The sequence below is a fragment of the Urocitellus parryii genome, chromosome 9 (genome assembly GCF_045843805.1).
Source record: "Urocitellus parryii isolate mUroPar1 chromosome 9, mUroPar1.hap1, whole genome shotgun sequence".
NCBI lineage: Eukaryota > Metazoa > Chordata > Mammalia > Rodentia > Sciuridae > Urocitellus > Urocitellus parryii.
Window position 1 is genome coordinate 101,959,873 of NC_135539.1, and position 24,975 is coordinate 101,984,847.

Consider the following 24,975-nt stretch of genomic DNA (forward strand, 5'->3'; position numbering starts at 1 on the left):
GAAATTGAACTCATGGCCAGCTACACTATGACACATGCCTAATGCAAGACTTATGTAGTGCACATAGCTTTTCTTTGTAAGGCCCATTTTAGTGTTCTAAACAGAACTTCAGCACCACACTTAATAGCCATTTAAAATGAGGATATCTTCAAAAAGAAAAAAACACAAAAGTTCAAGAAACAGATCATAAAAAATCTCTTGTTTTTACTATGAGAATTGAAATAAGAAGACAAAGTGATAGCTAGAAACATGAATTTCCAACAGCTCAAAGTTTTTACAACTTTGTGCAGGACTACAAATGGCTGCAAAGGTATTGATTTTGCTGTTACAAATAAATTTTAATAAGTAGACAAATTCACAAATATGGAATCTAGGAGTAGTGGATATCAACTGCACGTATATGTAGAGAAATACACCCTGTTTTACATTTTGGGGAATAATAATTTTTTAGTTCAATTAGACCTAAATTCTATAGCACAGTAAAATATTGCCAAACATAAGTTCAAGGGATGAAGTACAAAACCATGAAGAATTATGAAGTTCTTCAATGTATTGTTGAATGAATATTAACTTTATCACTCATTATCACTTTTTACTTTTCATATACCAGCTTATCAGCTTAGAGATGAATATCATCTTTATCATTCATGATCACCTTTAACTTTTCATATAAAAACTTGTCAACACAGAATAATGATTATGTTAACCCCATTTCCCTTAAAAGTCACCTCTCACTGCTTTCCTCTGCTTGCTTTAGTGTTTAATCTCATTTCCATTTACATTCTACAGAGTGATCATACCTTCATTTAATAAATAACTCACCTGTCACTATCTATCAGATACTCTCTAATTTTACAAAAAGATATTATTCCAAGACCTCCTAACTTTGATAATTTTACAAAAAAGAAAAAAGTATGTTGATGGAAGACAGCATATCTTTTCCCCTAATGTGGTATAGTGTGGGCAAGAAAGTAGCAATTATAGCATGTTAGTAAATGTTTGTGAAAACCATAGAGAGGGCACTATAAAGACTACAAAAGAGAAATGACAATTTGGTTGAGGAGGGGAAGGGCAGAGGAAGAGGGCACCATACGAAGCACAAGTGCATACACATGCATGTATTGTCTGTGTGTCTTTAAATTCTAAGGCTTTGCCTCCTTAAACATCTTATGGTTTGACATTTTGACTGAGTTTGCAAGTACCTTAATGAGTCATAGATCATAGGTTAGATATTATTTAGTTCTTTTAATGTTGAGGACAATGAAAGGCCAATTGTGAAGAGACTTGAAATTATTTTGCAGATTTTTGAGGAATTACAGGAAGGAGGGCTGCCAATACAGATGCTCCTAAGCTTGAATGCCTTGTCCATGTCTGGCAGCAAAGACAGGAATGCTGTGGAATAAGAATTCCACCATTTGCTTCTTTCTCATCAGGGATTTGAGACTTTTAATGATTTTGTACAAATGAATAGCCATAGAAATTTTTAATTCCTATTCTGTAACAATAAAAACCATTACCCACAAAGAATACTTTTCCTGATTTAATTCAATAATTTTTTTTAAATTGTGTGCCTAGGTTTGCATTTATGGATTCTAATGTAATTCTTATATGAGTCATTTTTTTAATATACGCCTGCAGGTCACTAATAAGGGAATTGTATCTCCGTTTGGCCTAAATCCAGCAATCTGAAAGTTGGAAGGTAAGAAGCACTTCGCACCATATTCAGAAGTTCTGTTTTTAATCAGAGATGACATTATTGAGTCAGAACCCTGAAAATGACCTCACTTGTGACACTGATAGGAGTCCAAGGAAACATAAAACTTACCTATAAGAATAATGAAAAATTTGTCAAAATCTGATGAGCTATTTATTCTTGCTTTTTAGAGCAAGGATCAAGGATTCTTGTTTCTTTTATTGTGAATTCATGCCTGATTTCATTTTTTTAACACCATTTTGGGAATCTTTCAAATACAAACATGTTCTCTGTTCTGGTAGCACCCTAGGTTAATTTTTCCATGATTGCCCTTTAAAAGACCTACATTCATGTATTAACATGATAAATTCATAACTCAGAGATCTGAGTCTGTATTTTTATCAGAAATTCATTTTAAAGATGCAAAGTTACACCCAGATTGATAATTTTATTCCTAAGGTGAGATAATTCTGTGATGACTTTTTTATGTAGACATATTACATGAAGTAATTCCAATATTTGTCTCTTTTTAAATAAAAGTCTATCAAAATTTTTAGGATGAAAACACATTCTTAGAAGATGTGTTGGTCTTCTGAGGTATATTGAAATGTTTATTTGGATTGCCCTTTTCAAAATTTAATTATTTAATTTTATTCTAGAACATTGTATATGGGATTTTCAGTTCTGTGAATTGTTGTAGCACAAACCTTGGAGAAAGTGTTCAAGTAGTTTTTATCTAAAAAATCAAAAGAGTTAATTTATTACCATTAATTTAAAACAGAAGTATAGATTTCATCAACTTTTAACTATCTGTGTCACAAATGTTGGTTTGTAAATATATCTATATATATTTTAAAGGCAATAGACTTAGAAATGCCAAAGTAATTAATCAATTATATTTTCAGAAACAATTTAAGTATTCATGGTACGAAGTGTTTCTAAATTGAAACACTTTCAGATTAATGGACTTAAGATAAATGGTTGCTGTTTCTATACATAATAATAATGAGGTATGGCTTCAGCTACATATCAAATACTCAATCTCATTCCCTATTTCATTACCTCTTTCATTCATGCATTCATTCAACAAATATTTATTGAGCACTAAAGATGTTCTGGATATAGTGCCAAACCATGGAGATACAGGCAAATTGAATAACTGAGGCAAAGGACCAGAGATGAGCAAGATGAGCACGCGCATGGTAAATGTCCCAGCTATAATCCCAGCAGCTCAGGAGGGGGGGGTAAAGCCAGAGGATCACAAGTTCAAAGCCAGCCTCAACAACTTAGTGAGGCCCTAAGAAATTATCGAGATCCTGTTTCTAAATAAAAGTTTTTAAAAAAAGAAAGGCTGAGGATGTGGCTCAGTGGTTAAGCACCCTTGGGTTTAGAGAGAGAGAGAGAGAGAGAAAGGGGGAGAGAGAAATGGGAAGAGAGAAGGAAATAAAGAGGTTAGGTCAGGTATAGGCAGAAAAGTTTAGAGATATAATCAAATTATGAGGGATAATGGAAGCTTTTGAGTTTTATGTGAAGAGAGTAATGAAGTCAGATTAATTACACTGGTGGCAGTGTGAAGAATGGATTAGGTGAGAGCAAGGTTACATGTAGGAGGCTGTTTGGGAGGCTGTTACAGGTGAGAAAATGATGGCAGCAGGAATGGAAAGAAGTAGATATTTTAGAGAAATTTAGGGCACATTTAGTTAGTCAGGACATTCCTGAAAGAAAGAACGAACCATATTCTTGGTGAAGTAATTAAAGTCTAGTGTATCTTAAAAATGGCCAAATAAACTGACAATTCCAAATGATTTATTAACAGTTCAACACAGTGTTCTTCAGTAAAAGTTACTGATACTATTCAATCAATACCCACTAAAAACCAGGCTTATTAATTATAGTCATAGTCATCATAATTGTTGCATTTAAGTCATACTCTCAGCATTTTTTATGTTCTGGTCTCGTAGCACTTAGCATTTTACATGGTTTATCTTATTTAATAATCACAACAGCCTGAAAGTAGATGTTATGTTTATCTCTATTTTCCATTTGGAAACTAGGGCTTTGAAAGGTTAAGCACTTTGCCTATGGTTATACATCTTGTAAGTGGTAAAATTGCTATTAAAAGTAATGACTTATTAGCTACTAGGGCAGCTAGGATTAGAATCCAGATCTATCTCACATTATTACTTTTAAGACTTTATGTATGTAATGGCTAATTTCTAATATGTCGTATAATTTTTTTAGCTCAGTCTTCTCTATAATCATGTGTCTGCATAAATAATATATGCTACAATTTGAGTTAACAAATTGTAGAGAGTACTATCTTTTTTATTTTTTTCCCCCGGTTAGGGTAAAGTAAGTGTGAAGGGAAGTGAATGGTAAGGCTTTTTGAAGAGGCAATCAAATATAGTTTTTCTATATAATATATTTTACATATTTCCAACCCAATAATTTATTTAAACAAGAATGGTTTGAGTATTTTACTTACCATGGTATGCCAGTAGGTATCAAGAAAATAATATTAGCTCTTTCACATCAACTTAGGGGAAATAGCCCCCAAAACTTCTCAGCTGAATGCAATTGTAGAGGCCGTTGACAAGAAAGATTACATTACTTTAGCCAAGGCTACTCCAGAGAACCAGGAACAGAACTGAGTCCTAGACTTCCACCTCCAGGCTATGTGTTAACCAACTGTGAGAGCAGTTTAGCTGTCAAGGAAATAACTAGATTGCTGCTCTCACTTTTTTGCTACAGTGAATCTGGCATCTCTAGCAAAGGTAATTGTCTTTAAGAGAAACCAGTAGAAATAAAGTGATACAAATGAACAAATTATTGCCTCTTTGAATAAAAAAGGATATTTTTCTCTTTGCAAAATAATATAATGAAAATGTTTTTGTTTCTATAACTTTGTCTTAACACTTTGTATAGCATCAGCTTCTGAGAGATAACCGAGCTGAAAGAGGACACAAGAAAAATTGTTCTGTGAAAACAGCTAGCAGGTAAGTCATTTAAAATCACTTTTAATTTTCATCACTAAATCATGAGCCTTTTCTCTCTCTCTCTCTCTCTCTCTCTCTCTCTCTCTCTCTCTCTCTCTCTCTCTTAATATGAATGTGGTAAGTTGTGGTTTAGCTTGCCTTTGGTTCTCAAAAGTTGGCTTACACATTTTATGTATTGTTTACTAGAATCTATTTCAGTATCGCTAGTAAAGAATACAAAGATAACATTTTATTTTTATTGTTTAAAGCTTTAAAGTACCCTATTGTACAACTATTCTCTATTAAGAAGCCAACTGTTGTCTGTAGGAGCAAATGCAAGTCCTACACAGCATACATACCTCATTTAGACACTTAAAACTTCTCTAAAATAAAATCAGATAATTCACCAACAGTGAGAATCAACATAAACTAATGAATTTTCCCTAAGAATATCAGAACCTAAAATTTTAAGATACAGTTTATTGATCACTATGGATGAAGTGTTTATAGAAATAAAAGGGGGAACAACAAATTACTCTTAAATTAACCAGTCACAAGTGAAAAAATAATATTGTTAGAAGTGAGAAGTATGACTGATGAAGAGATAATTAGTGAAAGGGAATATATATCAGGAGAAATAAGCCAAAATATAGTATAAAATTCAAGGAGATGGAAAATCAGAGTAGTTAAGATAAATTTAATCAGATTCCTTGATGCAAAGAACAGAAGAACTGAAGAAAATTGATATTTGAAGAGAGGTTGACCAAGAATTTTCAAAACTAGTGAACATTGTAAATCCAAAAATACAGATATAATAAAAAAAATCACAGTGAAAACCGAGAACAATAAATAAAAATGAATCCACAGAAAATAGTGTACTCTAGTATAGCAAAAAGAAAGGGAAGATCTTTTAAAATTTCAGAGAATAAGGACAAATTATCTATAAAGAAATGATAGCAATAAGAAGACCAGGAGATATTGGAATCATCTTCAGGATACAGATTAAAAAAAAAAAAAATTCACTGTCAATCCAGCACAATGTACCTGGAAAACTTATCTTTCAGAAAACCTTTCAGGTGTGAAGATGAAATAAAGTCATTTTAATATTTTTAAAGACTGAGGCACTTTACTACCAATGAAATTTTGTTAGAATATTTAAGGCTGTATTTCAAAAAAAAAAAAAAGTGATCTTCTAAGGAAATTTTGAGATGGGAGTATGACTCGGACTATTCCCTAAAGACCTTAAAAGAGCGTACTATAGGGATACTGCTACATCGATGTTCATAGCAGCACAATTCACAATAGCAAGACTGTGGAACCAACCTAGATGCCCTTCAGTAGACGAATGGATAAAAAAAAATGTGGCATTTATACACAATGGAGTATTACTCTGCATTAAAAAATGACAAAATCATAGAATTTGGAGGGAAATGGATGGCATTAGAGCAGATTATGCTAAGTGAAGCTAGCCAATCCCTAAAAATCAAATGCCAAATGTCTTCTTTGATATAAGGAGAGTAACTAAGAACAGAGTAGGGATGAAGAGCATGAGAAGAAGATTAACATTAAACAGGGATGAGAGGTGGGAGGGAAAGGGAAAGAGAAGGGAAATTGCATGGAAATGGAAGGAGACCCTCAGGGTTATACAAAATTACATACAAGAGGAAGTGAGGGGAAAGGGAAAAATAATACAAGGGGGAGAAATGAATTACAGTAGAGGGGGTAGAGAAAGAAGAGGGGAGGGGAAGGGAGGGGAGGGGGGATAGTAGAGGATAGGAAAGGCAGCAGAATACAACAGACACTAGTATGGCAATATGTAAAAACGTGGATGTGTAACCGATGTGATTCTGCAATCTGTATAAGGGGTAAAAATGGGAGTTCATAACCCACTTGAATCAAATGTATGAAATATGATATGTCAAGAACTATGTAATGTTTTGAACAACTAATAATAAAAAAAGAGTATGAATACTAAATCAATGAATTGATAAAAATAAATAAAGGAGACCCTCATCATTATACAAAATACATGTATGAAGATGTGGATTTGGTGTCAGCATACCTTATATACAATCAGAGATATGATAAATTGTGGTATAAAGGTGTATTAAGAATTGTAATGCAAATAATAATAATAAGAGAGCTCATGTATAATGGCATAATTTTGTGTGAACATACTTTATATACAGAGTTACAAAAAATGGTGTTATGAATGGATAATTATGATTGTAATGCATTCCACTATTGTCATGTAAGTAAGAAATTTTAAAAAAAAGTTTAAAAAATAAATAAATGAAGAAGCCGAGTCCCCTGTCCTGGCCTCACACCTGCATGTATACTTTCAATGCATGGTTTGGTAATAAATACTTGATAAACATTCAAAATAAATAAATAAATAACTTTAAACAAGCATTTAAACAACCAGTGCTTATATAAAATGATAATCATACTCCATAAATATGTACAATTGCTGTGTTAATTAAAAAAATAAAAGAAGATGAATAATAATCATACTAATGTATAATTGGTAGGACTTTGAAGAAGGCAGTATAAAATCATAGACATTAATATCATGCTAAGTTAACAATGTTGGTAATTATAGTTAAAACTCCAGTCTAAAGTATTATTCATGACATTAACCTCATTGGTCAGATAAAACAGTGATAGTAAGATAATGGTAAATATTCATTGGTAACCTACCAAAAATAATTACTACATTAATAGAAATGAAGTATATAAGTTATAAACCAATTAAGGGAGTAAAATGGAATTAAAATATTGACCTCCCCCCCAAAAAAATCTATCTTAAAAAAAGAAAAAAGGCATTGAGAAAATGGAACACAGAAAGCATAAAAGTAAGCAGTGGAATTGGATTCATGTATCAGCTATCACAATAAAATTTATGGATTAAACTTTTCAGTTGAAAACAGAACTGACGTATAATGACAAGTAAAAGTGGTAAACTAAATGATAGAATAGGATATACCAGATACACTATAAAGGAAACTTTCATATCAGATAAACCGACTTAAGAGGAAAACCCTTAGCCCGCTTTAAAAGGTCATTATTTAGTGATAAAACATACAAATTACCAGAGAAGTTAATAATTTTATGGTATACACTAAATAAAGTAGCCACAAAATGCCTAAATCAGATATTAATAACAGTACATTTAGATTCTCACTAACACCTACCATGATGATCCTACTTCAATATATCCTCATATTATTAATGACTTAAGTCATCAGAAGGTTTATAAACACAAAATTACCAAGCTTAAATTAATGCAATTTTATAAAACTCAGCACCCAAACTATTATAAAAAAACACATTTTCTCAAAGATATGATATGCTTACAAAATTAACCAGTTAGCTGGCCATATACCTAGCATCAACAAATTTTAATGAATATGTATCATTAAGGTCATAGTTCCTAAACTGAATGTAATTAATTTAGAAATTAGTAACAAAAATATACATCTTTTAAAGGTTTAGTTTAAAAAAAATAGATTTCTAAGTACTCGTGTGTCCACAATTCAAATCGTGGTAATATTGAAACTCATGGATTACTATTAGTTGATAATTGGAGGAAATTTTACTACCTTAAGTAACCATAGTAGAAATTTGGTCCCAAGTTGTACATGCCTATAATCCTCACTATTCAGGAGACTGAAGTAAGAGGATCCCAAGTTCAGAGCCATCTTGGGAAAGTTAGCAAGACCCTATTTGAAAAAATGGTCCAGGGATGTAGCCCATTAGTAGAGTGCTTGCTTAGTTTTCAAGTTCCCAGTACCACAGAAAGAAAGGAAAAGGGGACGGGAGGAAAGGAAGAAAAAAGAAAGGAAATTTGGACACAATTACTGTTCCAATCAATATACTGAACTGCAAGATTACTGCCATCCTCCCCCAAGATCAACCCAGGAAAAATTTAGAAATAGAAAAATAAAAGAGTAAGAAGTCCTTGATATTATGGAGGTTATTTTGAACTTGTATATGTAAGGTAGCAGGAGATAATCCAGCCTACCTGAGGGAGATTAAAATATGAGGGGAACTTCTGGAGTTGTATGCTTTCTTTAGGACAGTTGATACCTACCTAATCCAGAAAGGCTCTGGCATCTGGTCCAAATGTTTTCAAAAATTACCTTTCAGAGTAGCCACAGGGCTGTGTCTTGATACCATGGAAAGCTGAGTGAAACACTCTGGCCCCTCCAAATCTTAGGGCAGGAGACTTGCATTTCTATTTCTCTTTGGGAGTGTGGAGAGGGAGAGTATATTTTTCAGATCAAGAGTTATTTCATGGAGTAGGCTCTGATAACTGGTTTGAAAGTCAAAGGCTTCTCTAAGGTTCACAGGCCATTTGCTGAACTGCTTGGGGCTGACACAGATGATTGGTCTTTCCCCATACCAAACCCAACAGAGGAACTAATATTACCAGACAAAGTGAACACATGGGACAAGTTAATAAGACAATTAAGGAGAACATCCTTCTCAAAGGAAAATCTATTGGATTACATATTCCAATGGAAGCAGAAATGGTAAAACAAGTAAGTCAAAAAATCATAATTAGCATAATACATTAATTAAAAGAGATATAGGGAGATATTAACAATATGAAGCAAGAAAAATAACACATGATTAAGAAACAGATATTTGTTTAGGTCTTAAGACCTATGTAAGTAGAGAGAGAAACCTTGTTCCTGGGTCAAGAGACTCAATACTCTTAAGATCAGTCCCCCCACAAATGTCTATGCAAAATCCCAGAGGGATATTTTATAGAAATGGAAGTTAATTCTAAATTTCATATGAAAATACAAAGGACTTAGAATAGCTAAAACATTTTTGGAAAAGCAAAACAAAGTTGAAATGGTAACAGTACTTAATTAAAAGAGTTATTATAAAGATTGATGGTTATATGAAGATTTCTTTAGAAAGGATGATTATAACAGAACAGAGGTCAAGAAACATACCCATACATACTTACACAGACAACTGGTCTTTGCTAAGGTACAATTCAGTGGAGAACAGTATCATGGTCTTTTTAACAAATAGTACTGAGATAACTGAATAACCATTTGGAAAAATCAAATATTTTTCATCCTAACTCACACAATCTGATATTTAATTTTATGTGTTAACTTGACTGGACTGAGGAATGCCCAGGTAGCTGCTAAAACATATATTTCTCTATTTGTCTGTAAGATGTTAACATTTGAATTAGGAGACTGAATAAAGTTCTACCACTCCAACAGGAGGGAGCTTCATCCAATCCATTGAAGGCCCAAATAGAACAAAAGGTCAGAGGAAGAAAGTTTGTTCTGTTTTCTTGAGGTAGGACATCCATTTCTTCTTCTCTCAGACATCAGTACTCCTGGCATTGGGCCTTTGAACTCAGACAAGGATTTATACTCTTAGTCCCCTGCAGATCATGCCTTCACACTGGGACAGAGTTACTCCCTCAACCTTTCTAGTCCTCCAGTTTGCACACTTCAGACCATATCTTCAATTTAAGCATTGTTTCACTTATGATTTTTCAACTTTATGATGGTGTGAAAGCATTATGGAACAGAACTTCCAAGAAATATAGAATCACATGAAAAGACCAAACTTAAGATTTATTGGAATAGATGAAGGCTCAGAAAAACAAACCAAAGAAATGCTTAATCTTTTCAATGAAATAATGTCTAAATATGTCTGATATCTTAAAAATGAAATAGAATATCATATACAGGAAGCTTCAGGACCCCAAAACAACAGACCCACACTAAGGCACATTGTTATGAAGATGCCTAACATACAGAATGAGGATAAAATTCTAAAGGCTGCCAGAGGGGAAAAAAAAAACCTTCAAGTAACATTTAGAGGGAAACCAATTCGGATTTCAGCTGATTTTTTTCAACCCAGACCATATCCAAAACTCACAAAGAAAATGGATGCCAGCCAAGAATACCATACCCTGCAAAAATAAGTTTTAGATTTGATGATGAAATGAAAATCTTCCATGGTAAACAAAAGTTAAAAGAATTTACAGCCAAAAAGCCTACACCACAAAACATTCTCAACAAGATATTTCATGAAGAAGAAATGAAAAATAAAAATGAATTCCAGCAGCAGGAGAAACTACACTAGAAGTATAGTCAATTTAAAAAGAAGCTATTTCACATTAAAAATCAGAAATAATTCAAAATGACAGAGAATGAGAATAATTTCACAATAATAACATTGAATGTCAAGGGCCCAAACTAATCAATCAAATGACATAGACTGGCAGACTATATTAAAAAACAAGATTCAACAATATGCTCTCTCCAAGAGACTTATCTTATAGGCAAAGACATCTGCAGACTGAAGGTAAAAGGATGGGAAAAAAAAACTTCCTTACCATTCACATGGATCTCACAAACAAGCAAGGGTTTATATCTTTATATCTGATAAAGTGCACTTCAAGTCAAAATTAATCAGAAGGGACAAAGTCAACAAGACATAACAATCTTAAATATTTAATTTATGCCCCAAACAATGGAACATCTACGTACATTAAAACAAACCCTTCACAATCTCAAGAATCAAATAGATCACAACACAATACTGGGTGACATCAACACATCTCTCACCAATCAATAGATCTTCAAATCAAAAACTAAATAAAGAAGCCATAGAACTAAAAAATACAATTAATAATTTAGATCTTAGACATATGTATATTTTATCCATCAATAAATAAATATTCTTTCTTTTCAACAGCACATAGAAGATTCTCTAAAATAGACCACATCTTAATCCACAAAGCGATTCTTAGCAAATACAAAAAATAGAGATAATACTTTGCATTCTATCAGCTCATAATGGAATGAAAGTAAAATTTAATAATAAAATAAAAAATAGAAGCTATAAAATCTGGAGACTAAATAATATATTCTAAATAATACAATACTAAATAATGACCAATGGATAATGAAAGAAATCAGGGATGAAATAAAAACAAAGTACTTAGAGGTATGAGGATAGTGAAACAATATATCAAAATCTCTGGGACACCATGAAGGCAGTTCTAAAAGGAAAGTTCATTGCCTTGAGCTCACTCACTAGAAGAACAAGAAATCACTAAATAAATAATCTAACTATACATCTGAAAGCCCTAGACAAAGAAGAACAAGCCAGCACCAAAAGCAGTAGAAGACAGGAAATAATGAAAATTAGAAATGAAATTATAACAAACAAACGAAAACAATTAAAAAGTTGACGAAACAAAACATTGGTTTTTCAAAAAAATAAACAAAATTGATAACCTTAACTATGCTCTAACAAAGAAAAAGAGTGAAAACCCCAAATTACTAAAATTCATGCTGAACAAGCAAAAATCACCATGGGCACCACTAAAATACATATGAAAATAAGAAGCTACCTTAAAAGTCTATACTCCAATAAAATAGAAAATCTTGAAGATATCAACAAATTTCTAGAGACATGTGACCTACCCAAATTGAATCAAGGGGACATAGAAAATTTAAACAGATCAATTTCAACCAGTGAAATTGAAGATGCCATCCAGAAGCCAGGACCAGCTGTATTCTCAGCTGAGTTCTACAAGACCTTCAAAGAAGAGCTTATATTAATACTCCTCAAATTATTCCATGAAATAGAAAAGGAAGGAACCCTTCCAAACTCATTCTGTGAAGCTAGTATCATCCTGATACCAAAACCAGACAAAGACACATTAAGGAAAGAAAACTTCAGACCAATATCCCTGATGAACATTGACACAAAAATTCTCAATTAATACTGAAAAATCTCATACAAAAAAGCATATTTCAAAAGGTAGTGCACCATGATTAAGTGAGGGTCATTCCAGGGATGCAAAGTAGGTTGGTTCAACAAACGGAAATCAATAAACATAACTCATAAACTATACTTTGAATTTGAAATTTTGATCTTTACCCAGGCAATTGATTATGGTATAGTTTTTCATGATGCTGGGCAGCAACAGTGAGCTACAACTCCCAGTTAGCCACAGGGTCAATATGACAAATAAAAATAACCATCAAAGGCTGGGGTATGTAGGTCAGTGATAGAGACCTTGCCTAGCACATGCCAGAGCCTAGCACCATAAACAAATAAATAAATAATCATACCTTGGGTTAGAAAAATATTTCTTAGAACCTCAAAATACAGTCCAGGAAAGAACAATTCAAATATTGGAATTTATCAAAATTAAAAACTCCTGTTCTTCTAAAAATAATGTTAAGAGAATGAATAAAAAGATAAGCCACAGACTGGGAAGAAAATATTTTCAAACCATATGTCCAATAAGACTTGTATCAAGAATATATAAAGAACACTGAAATTTCAGTAAGAATTCAACCCAAATGCTATAGCATTCATTAAATAGAAACAGTTTTACAAACCAAAAATGTAATAAAATTGTTGTAACAGGAAAAAAAAAAGAATTCAACCCAATCCAGTGATAAGCAAAAGTTTGAATAGAACCTCACAAAGAAGATATATGGATGGCACATATGCACATGAAAAGATATTAGACATCATTACCCATTAGGAAAATGAAAAACAAAACCACAACGAAATACCATTCTTAAGTATTAGAATGGTTAACATGAAAAAGAATTATACAGGATGTAGAAGAATGGAACTGTTTGGGGGAATATAAAAATGTACAATCACTCTGGAAAACAGTTTGGAAGTTTCCTTAAATATTTAGTATGCATCTATTCTAAGGTGACTTTATCACATGATAGCCTTATTCATGATAGTAACTGAAAAAGAAAACGAAAGCATGTATCTCCTAAATGTCTATAAGTTACACAGATAAACAATGTGTGCTGTATACATATAAGTCATGTAACTCATGACTAAAAAGTAATGAAGAATCAATACATATAACACCTTTATATAAAATTCTAGGAAATATAAACTAATATCTAGTGACAGAAAACTGATCGGTTGTCTGGGCATGGGACAGGTGCCAGGAGGTACAAGAGGAAAGGATTGCAAAGGGGCATGAAGAAAGAAACTTGGTACATGATAAGTGTCTTCATTTTCTTGATTATGGTGATGATTGTGTGTGTGTGTGTGTGTGTGTGTGTGTGTGTGTGAAAACTTACCAAACTGTATACTTTAAATATGTACATTTTATATCAGCTACTAGGTTGGTGGTGAAGCTGTCAAAGGTGCTAAAAAAAAAAAAAACAAAAAAAACAGTTTTTTAATGTTTTTCCATTTCATTTTAAGTAAAAGTTTAAAGTCTTATCTTGGCCTGGAGAGCCCTATGTGACCTGGGCCTGTTCTTTGTTTCTCTGACCTCCTCTCCTTCCACTTTAACTCTTACTCACGTGTTCTTGCTACATTGGCCTCTTTTTTCTTTTCTTTTTTTTTTTGGGGGGGGGTTAATCTGTTCCTTTTAGTTATACATAACAGTAGAGTATATTTTGACTAATTTATACAGACATGAAGTATGTCTTATTCTAATTCCCATTGGCCTCTTTACTCCACCTCCAGCACAACCACCCCAGCTGTTCCTTCTGCTTAGCATATTTTACCCGTAACAATTCATATGGCTTTTTCACAATTTTTTTCAAATATCAGCTCAAAGTAAGACGTCCCCACTCTCTAGCAATACCATCAACTTCTGTCCTCTGTCCCTGCTTTATTTTTCTTCTGTTTCTACTACCCACTCTTTAAACTTTGTGATAGTTCAGTGTTTATTTTATCCACTCATGTATCCACAATATCAAAAACAGTGCATGACACTATACACAATAAACATTTTTGTATGAAATATGTATAGAGTGAAGCAAAAATTGAGTCTAAGTTAGAGTAGAGCACACCGGTCAAGGAGTGGCCTCTGGAACTGGAATGCATGGCCTCTAATTCCAGTTTCACCACTTACTAGATGCATATTGCTAAGCAAAATACTTAACCCCCTTTCTCTGTGTTTCTTATCTGTAGAAGAGAAATAGTAGGGCCTACCTTATAACACTGTTATAAGGAGAAAATGAATTCATACTGGAAAGTATTTTAAAAGATACTAAATGAGTATAATACCTGTAAGAGCACAAATATTAGCTGTTGTTATGACTATGACATTATTGTTGCTATTTTCATGTTTGTAAGCACTTGTTAATTTGTATTCTTTCATATTATTTTTGAACATAGTTTACAATATTAAATTATTCTATAAGACACAATAAAATATATACAGCCCAAACCCCATTCTCGATTCATTCTCCAACCACTTTCGATTCTTTTGGCTATTTCTGCTGTTGACCTCTTTCATCTAGTTGGGCATATTTACATTAACATTTCTTGAAGTTTTTAATTTAATATTACGCTTTTCTGTGTGTTTTCTTCACATGCTTATCCCTGAATTTTTTACCTTTTTCTGCCAGACTGAATAAAAATATTTTCATTAATATGTTTATGCATGTAAATATTCATAGATATATAACTTTCAGGTGTTTTGGAAATCATTGTTTTTCATTTTCACCTGCCCCTAACCCCTACATCTTCCTTCCAGTTCTTTCTCTTGGTGCCAGCCCATTTGGAGCCCTTAGTGTTCAAGTCTATTCTGGGCTATTTGTCCTCTGAACGTGCTGCACATTTAATGTTCTGCTATTTTTCTTCACTATCATCCTAGGGGTTTCCTTCATTTCTCTTCTATGTGGGATTCCTCTTCCCTGGATCTACAGCATTATCTTTTTTCTGCTTTCTGAGAAAGAAAACAAGGGTGATTAAATTTACAGGATCATGCATGTCTAAAAATGTTCTTATTAATGTTAATCAATGTTTCACATTGACTGATTTAGATGGGAATTGAATACTGTTTTGGAAATCATTTTGCCTTGAGATTTTGAATTTAGTACTACAATATTGTTTGATTTTTCAGTAGTTGCCACTTTCTCTTTGTTGTTATTTAGGTGTTGAGACAACCATAAATAACCTAATCTTTAAAACTTCATATATATAAAATATTATATATATGTATATGGACAGATAGATGGACTTCTGGGAAATCCATTTTAAAATTCTTATACTTTTATTTCTGATCCTTTATTTTTTTTAACATGCCACTCATATATCATCTTTGTCTTGATTAATGGATACAGTATATCTTTTTTCTCTAAAGCCATCAGTTGTGTTAGGCAGAGGGTAATTTGAAATGGTAAAATAAACATGAGGAAAGACTCATTTTATTTTTGTTATACATTTTATTAAATATAAGATGAAAATTCTTTACCTTATTTATATGCATTGTTCCATATTCCTTTCTTAGTATTTTTCATATTATCTTGACTTTTCTTAACCCTTGTGGATGAGTGACTACACTTCCTTCAGCTTATGGAAAAACGTTAAGGTTAGACAAGAGAACTGGAATGCATTAAATCAATAAATTGTAGGATCATTTACTTCCAAAATATGCCAAGCAAGTAAGAAAAGAGAAGTGCACAGGTGGTCTGCTGTTAGTGACTCAAAGCTGAGATTCTGAATCATATGACTGTAGCATGCTCTTAAAGTGGGCATTCCTCACAGAAACTCTGAATAAAGGATGCAGTTATGGCTTTGTCCTTTGGAGTGTGGTACATCTCACTCTCAGCTCCTCAAGGGAATTTCCAAGATCTCTGTAGAAGGGTTTTAGTGACATATTTACCAATGCAACTAACCATAATACATTTTGGTGGTAGTTTTCTGGGTATCCAGTTTATCCCCCCGCCCTTTTTTTTTTTTTTTTTTTTTTTTTGCCACATCCACTTTAACATTCCTCTAAGCTCCTTAAGTTAAATGAGGGAATTATGTCTCTTCCAACTCAGATTGTTCTGTGTTTAACAGTATGGAAGAGGTGACCTTTAGATGTCTTTTAAACACAATTCATTGTCATAATTTCAGTCAATTCTGTCAGATTGTCTTACTTTTTCAATAATGGACTCATGTTCTTCAAAGTATTCTGCCTCTTCTTAAAAAGGCAGGTTCCTTTGGTTTTCCTGACTTGTCTTTTATGCTTCACATGTGCCCTGCCCAGCTTCCATTCCCACCAGTAGTACTGGTCATAATATCCCATTCTAACACATTCCAGTAGTTATTAAAGAGAGTAATTATGCACTGTATTATCTCTTATGCTTATTGTAAACAAAATTAACATTCTCATTCTTCACACATGTTATAATGAATTCTATAATCTAACTTTTGGAAAGTACACTGACTCAGTATGAATACAATTTAATCTAATTGATTCAAGTGATATCAATATTATAATTTTCTCTTAGTTCATTGCTTCATTTTTATTTCCTGATGGGAACCCCTGATCATGAAGTAAGGTATCGGATAGTGAGTGATATGAAAAATTTTCCCCTAACATTATCCTTATTATTCATTTGATGTGTTTTCCCAGGATTTTTTTATTATAATGTTTAGAGTTATGTATTTTCTCTCTTATGTTCTTTCTTACTTATACCTTGTTAATTATTCGCATCTAACACTTCTGTATGATTAGAATGATAAAACCTCTATGGACTATTTTTTGAGGGAGATATTTATGCTTTTCATTTGATTGTGTTTTGAGATGGAGTCTCACTATGTTGCCCAAGCTGGCCCTAAATCCCTAAACGATCTTCCTGACTCAGCCTCCTGAGTAGCTGGGACTATAGGCATGCACCACTGCACTTGGCTTTTCTATGTGATTTTATTTTCCAGTCATTATTCCATTTGTTCAGTGTTCTCCATTTTCCTACTATGAAGTTTTACCTTAGTTTTATTATACTTTATCTCTCTTCTAATATTTAATGAGTGTCACCATTTATTCCTGCCATATAGTCATTTTTTTCCATATAGTCATTTTTACATACCTTAAAACCTTTGAAAATAGAAATAAAAAGAAAAACAATATTCTTTCAATACATAAATATGTAAAAGCATATTTAGTGTTATTTGAAAAACTACTTACCTAATACCTGTCACTTCCAAACTTATTAATAAACTGCCATGACGTTTGAGTGATTATCATATGCAGTCAATCAGCCGAAGTAAAAAGACACACACACAACTAAGCCTTGGGACAAGGCACTTGTTTTTTAGAGAGAGATACTAGTGACATCTAGATTTATTTTTTCAAACTATGCCTTTCACTGAAATTCCAGGCTTGATTTGTGAAGCAGATTCACTTTGTACTGGTTACCAATTTGTCTGTGTCCAGTGAGACAGAACATGCTCACAGCAACAAGTTAGATAGAGCAGATTTATTACTTACAGATAGACAGCAAGAGACAAAAGAAGCCTAGGATCCATTTCAAGTTGTTCCCCCAGGGCTCAGAAAAGCTGCCTGGAATGGATGGCATCTTTACTGCACATGCCACACTTGCATCACAGCTAAGGGATTCTGAAAAGTAGCCCACCCCAGGTTATATACCTCAGGAGTGACATGACACACTAGACTAAAGCTTTAAAGGACATTCTGTTTATTGAGGGGATTAGAACAGTCCAGATGATTCCAGCCAGTCCTTCCCTATCTCAGGTTGTTGTGTTCCCAGCACAAAAGGTAATTGTTTTTTGAGAACTACAAGTGAGAAAGTGGGGAGACCTGGATTACTCCAGTCTTTTCTTTTTGTGTCTTGGCATTTGATTTTTGTGTGTGTGCCTTCTCCAAATTATAAATACCCCTTATCCATCCCCTCATTTAGAGCCACAATTAAATAATTTCATGTTATTTCTCATGTCAGTACACCTTTGGTTAGCACCAGAAACTTCAATATAACTTTCCCAAATTAAAAATCAGTTCAACCCATTCAAGTGATGGTTGATACTAAGTCATGTGTCATTCTTGAAATTATGTTACCCTTTTAACACGTTTTTATTCTTATGGATAGTCTTTATTGCTGAAAACATCCATGCAACAAACTGGGTAGTTTTTGGCAGCCTTATTTAATTATTTAGATCATGTCAAGTCTTTTTTTTCTCTATTTGGCTTCTTTCGGGATAGGGATTTGCCCAGCTTCTTTACTTATATGAATTTCTTTATGAAGCATCCAGGCAAAATCATCTTGTAGTCTGACATATAATTGGAAAACAAGTAAACACATTTTTAAAAATATTTTTAGTTGTAGATGAACATAACATCTTTTATTTTGTTTATTTAGTTTTTTGTGGTGCTGGGGATCAAACCCAGTGCCTCACTCATGCTAGGCAAGTGCTTCAGCCCCAAGTGAAAACATTTTTATTACTAATAATACTAAGTTCTACTTAATGTTTATAGTATCTTTTAGAAATGCATTGGTTAATTCATTTTTTACTTAATTCCTAAAAACATGAAAAAGTAAGTATTTTGATTATTTTGATTTTGATTAGTGTCAAATGATTTGATTATGCTTGGATACTGTGTTCATTTCTCATGTTATCTGTTGATAGTGAGAAAGAAGAAATAAGCATTTTTTAACTGTCATTTTCCTCAATAGTAGTTTAAAAAGTCTTCTAAAATGAAAAAAAAATGACAAAAGATTTAACCTGAGAAATAAAGCAAATCCTGTCACATTCACATGCATGCAGTCTCATGCACACATGGGTACACACACACATTCTTTCATTAAAAAAAACTCCTTTTGTATTAACATAGCACATTCACTTCTATTTGATGATACAGATTACTGTATTGTATTGCAGATGTAACAGAATTACAGCTGCTCTCTATTTGATCTTGTAAAGATCCAAAGATGTTCAATGATTCTGTTTGCTGCCTTCCCCATACTGTCATTTGTTGCTTGGAAAGAAGACCTAATTTGCAACAGATAGAAAACTATTTGTCATTTTGCAGGTTTGCCAAAAATAAATGAAACTATTAATTACTACATTTTTGAGCAGCTGTTAATAAATTGGAAGAGGATAACTGTTCATTAGAGTACTGCATAATGACATGGACTATATTTGTTTAATAGTGCTTCTCACAGAAATGTGTCAACAAAATTGAATATATCAACAAAAGTAAATGATGCTTTATTTAATTATTTAAGACCACCTTTCCTATTCTAGTAAATTTAGAATTTTAAAACACTCCTATTTCATACTAAAACTATGCTGTCAAAATCACATTTTAAAGTAATTTATATCACATTACATTTTATATTTTGTGTGTCCAAAATAGTGAATTGAAACTGCTTTTAAATACTAACTTTACGTTTTCTAATATTTTTTTTCCAAACTTAAAGTTGGCATTAGATTTCATTGTTTTAAAGTTTACTTAGCCCTTCAGATGGAAAAGCATCTTTTTAAGTTATTTTGATTCATTCCTGTGTATGCATGAATGAGCTAATAGAAAATATTCACATATTCCCTTTAATTAGAATGTATGCATTCCATATTTGTTTAATTGGAACACATTTAATTATATATGTATTCTAATTAAAAAGAACATTTGAATAACTTCTAGGTATAGAGATACTTAAGGTAGAATAATTGGAAACATGCCACATATACAACCTAAAATGGTTTTTAAAGGTTTTAATTAATCCCTTTTATATAGTATGAGCAAATTATTGTATTTTATAAAACCACACTGTCTTCAAATTGCCAGTTCCCATGCCTCCTGTCCTCATGGCATTCTGAAATTCTAACCTTCCTTGCCAAGGTTTTAAATTAATGATTATAAAGGATTAGTTTAAGTTGTGATTATACTATATAAAATTAGTTAGCAGCCAATATAATTTTAAGAGTTTTCTTTTTAGTTGAGGAATGAGGAATCCATATTTTTTTAAACAAAAAGAATTTACCATTTGGAAATTTGTAATACATCCTATATATGGTGAATTAGATCTTTAAAAATCATCTATTTCTTAGTGAAACCCTTTTTACTTATATCCCCTCTTTTTTCTTGCAGGTGAACTAGGTATTTTCAAATGACTAGAAATATACACAGCCTTTCACCGCCAGTACTGCAGTTGAATTTGGCTGTGGTCGCTAATGATAGAAAATATTTAGCATGTGAAAGCTGTTCCAGTGACCCTTAGCCGAGATAAATTTGTGGTCTGAAGTCCATTTCCTTAAGGACAGGTGTCTGTTTCACAGTTGGCACTCTCCAAATTGGTCCTGTGATTAAATGGGCATGGACACAGAGCTAACCTTTAACTCCCAGAGATGGTTCCCCTAGGAAATGATTAAGGGACACCTGCAGGGCCATATCAGAACAGCTTGTATCACTACTGCAGCCTGCGTTGTAACTTCATTACAGATCCATTTGGGGATCTGTTAATCCAATGTGTGTATGTGCCAGAATTTTTCCCAAAACAAACAAGCAGTCCTAATTTATTAATAAGAGAATCACTATAAAATTTAATATTTAAATCAGCAAAACAATAAACAACAGATGCTCCTTGGTACTTTGTATCTTACAAATTACCCCCAGAATAAACTTACTAACTTCATCTGCTACATTGAAAATAATTTCAGTTTTAAAATGCAATTTTATGTCTGTAGAACTGAAATCACATCAACTCCTGAATATTTACTAACTCATAACAGAAATTATCCTGCAATCTAAAAATTTAATGCATCTGTAAGTGCAATTAGAATGTTTTACTTAATAATGCATTAAAATATTCCACTTTAAAACATTTAATTATTACTCATTTTTGCCAACTTTATTTCCTTTCAATTATGAAATCAATTCAAAAATAACTTTAAAATAGCAAGATAATATCCTGTAGAGTTAGAACTGTGTTTTTAAAAGAATCAATTTCTTTATAATCAATAGTTTTCTTTTACCTTTTCTCTCAGAAGTAAATATTTCTCATCATCCCTTGGTGATTTTGTTTGTATACCAAGATATTGATGGGAATTTACCTTTTTTATTTCATACACTTCTGATCAATTCAAACTCATGCCCAATTATATTACACTAAATTAACATAATTCAACAGATGTTGATATTTAAATGTTTTTTGGCATTCAAATCTTGGACAGCTGTCTTCGAGCTTGGGGAAAAGGCAAACATTTAGAGTTAAATGCTGAACATATGCTTAAATTACTAATTAGAAAGATGGAATAAAAACTATGCATTATCCTTTCTAAGGACAATAAACCTCAGATAAAGATTTTTGTAATTTTTTACATCAGGTTATAGTATAGGACTAAATAGAAACTAGATGACTTAGACTTCATAGCTTAATTGGATTTCAAGTTTGATCACTTAAAATTATGAAAAGTCCTTTTCACTAAGCCTGGAAAAAGCTATCATGACTGCCCTGGCAATTCAAGTTCTATGTTTAGTTTGGTTTCACTTTGTTTGGCAAGACTTTCAGAGGTGGTATTGTATACTACTCTCACTCCCACATCTCTTTCTGTGATTTGTGATAATCATTGCCCAAATTATTGATTAAGGATTGCAGAATGGTGATATGCTAATTCTATCGATTTGTTTTTGTTTGTTCATTGGATTACTTCTGTTAAATTCTTCTCCCAACAACTTGAATACTTTAAGGTATGGATTATATAGGAAAAGCAAGATAAATACTTAATTCTTTCTCTATAGTTTCAGTTTTCAAAATGAATTGATTCCTAACATTTTCCCAAGGTGAATTCATTGATTTAAATATGTTTGTTGTGTTTCAGTCCATTAGTTATTTTCCTAATTAATCTTAAAATTGGCCAATTTGTGAGAGATGAAGTTTCTGAGTGTTTCTCTGCCACTAGTCTTTGCTTTCTGGTTTGCTTACTTGGCTCCCCTTGGACCTTTCCTAGCCTAGATCAAGAGTCAGCCATTGCTACAATATGTGCTGATTTCTTTATTAGGAAATACATGTAGAAACCACATTCTGGATGTGAGGAACACCAGTGATTCTAGTCCTTTTCAGGGAAACCAGTTAAAATTTCTTTTTTTTTTCCAAAGGAAAAAACGTGTTGGTTCATACTGAGAATTTCAGTTCATATTCAAAATTTTATTGTCTAGACTCATTTTAATCTACCTTTTTTCAACTACATTAAAAATATTACATCTCACCAGAACTAGAACAATCACTCATTTTATTTAACTCACTGTATGCATATAGCAATCATAGAATCTGAATACCACCAGGACCACCAATAATCACTAAAATTAATATAAGATTTTGTTTCCTTTCTCTATTCATTTTGTACAAAGAATAGATTGATTTCATAGGAATATGCAGTCAGTTTCCTGTGTTCTCAGTAATTCAAATTAGTTTGTAAGTATATCGATGAATAATCAAGTTATATCATTTTTATGTTATTTATTAAGTATATATTGACACATTTATTATAAACATATTTAATATATATTGTATCAGTGTGTATATCAAGTTCATTAGAGGAAACTTATTAATAACTGTATTCAATTCCATTTTTAAATAATAGAAGGATTTTTACAGGTTCCACAATCAAATCTTTAAAAGGAGATTTGAAATCTTCAGTTCTTCACGAGAGGTTTTTTTCCCACAAGTTTAGCTTGAACCTGGTCCCCCCTACCACTCCCCACTCAGGTTTGGTTTTGTTTACGGCTTATACTTTCACTGACTGTTTTTTTCCTTCTGTTTTTAAGATAATCAGACATATCTCTTCCTCCCTTTCCCTTTTTCATTTCTTTATCGCTCACACTCTTGCTCTGGAATACTGTTAACTTTGAGAAAGGAAAGCTTAGGTTTTTCCTTTTTTCTATTCATTACCTTTATGTTAATACTTGTAAGCAGTGGTCTTAATCCAGTCCCACACGGACTTTTTTTCCTTGTGCTTTTGGTTCCCTGTTATGAACAATATTGAAGTCAGCTCTTTTGCCCTTCTCCTTCTTCCAAGTACTTGATTTGAAGTAAATCGTTACTCTGTTAAAAAGCTATAAGGCAGTTAGCAAATCTGTTTTGTTTTTCCTAAATACTTTCATTTCCCTCCATTTTTAGGTAGTTGTAATTGAATGCACCTGAGTTGAAGCATATAACCATTCAAAACTATAGTCTCCTTTGCTTCAGTTCCAGTTTTATTTAGTTTTAGTTCAGTTACATGTGATTTTAGTTCTATACCTAAATATATTTTTAATGATCACATCCAAATCTCAAGTTGGTTCTTCTCTATTTTTATTTCTCTAGAGTTTATTCTCTACTTAATTCCTTATTCAAACAATATTTCCTGAATTCCTGGCATCTTCATTCCTTACCTTGAACATTTTTTTTCCAACTGCAGTGAACTTGTTTTAGGTCCTCAAATAAACTATACCCTCTCTATAGTAGAATTAAGACTCATAAAAAAGATATGGAATTGTCCCTCAGTAGCCATAGTAGTTGATTCTGCCAGATACCAAAATCTAAGGAGACTCAAGTCCCTTATATAAAACGGTAGTATTTGCATATAACCTACTCACATCTTCCTGTGTAGTATAAATTATCTCTAGATTAGTCATTATACTTAACACAGTGTAAATGCTATTTAATAGTGGTTATACTATATTGTCTAGGGGAAAGTGACAAGAAAAAATTATGTACATGTTCGGTATAGATGCCATTTTTTCCCAAAATATTTTCTCTTGCAATTGATTGAAACCATGGATGTGGATTCCCCAATGTGGAGATCTGTAAAGTGTTGTAGAAAATCATCTTGAAAACTCAAGATTCAGTATGCTGTGTTCTTTTGTATTAGCAAGCATAAATGATGCATTTATTTAGCTTGTAGAATACATTTAGACCTTTTTATTACTTAAAAGGTGTTCTAGTCCACAGAGCTTCTTTACTCCTTTGTCCTTATGATTGGACACACACACACACACACACACACACACACACACACAAAATATCCATGTATACCATATTTAGTTTATCATATACAAGTTCTTATGGAAAATTATACATAACTCTTAGCTGAGTATAGCCCATGGAAAACACATTTTTTTAACCCTCATTTCAACTTTATGAGATTGGTATATTATTATTTCCATTTTACAGATGAGAAAAGACAAGTATACAAGGATGAATTTACTTGCCCAGGTTCATCCAAGGTGACAAGTGAGGGAGCAGGAATTGAACTTTATCTGTTTTGACTCCAGAGTCTGTGTTCTTTAACCACTATGCTATATTACCTCTCAAGATAAGTGGATATGTAGGAAGGGAGGAATGTGGGGGAAAAAAATAGAATTTAAAAGCTTGCTCCTTTAGTTGAAGAAAAACAATTCCCCATCATTTTTATAATTAATGACAAAGTAGTTGAAATTGAGTGTTAAAGATGTATTTTAACTCATTTCATTTCCATTATGAGGTAAATATTCTCATTATTCCCATTTTTACATATGAGGAAACAGAGAGAAGGATTAAATAACTTAAC

At 32.5% G+C, this 24,975-nt stretch overlaps 1 protein-coding gene across 1 annotated transcript in view; it reads left to right on the forward strand.

Moving 5' to 3' along the window:
- Gpatch2 (G-patch domain containing 2) overlaps positions 1–24,975 on the forward strand; it is a 175,033-nt gene that overhangs the window by 126,042 nt on the left and 24,016 nt on the right. The window contains exon 8 of the mRNA XM_026388006.2: positions 4,619–4,689. Coding sequence (XP_026243791.2) covers positions 4,619–4,689 — 71 coding nt within the window. The remainder of the gene's footprint in view (positions 1–4,618; positions 4,690–24,975) is intronic.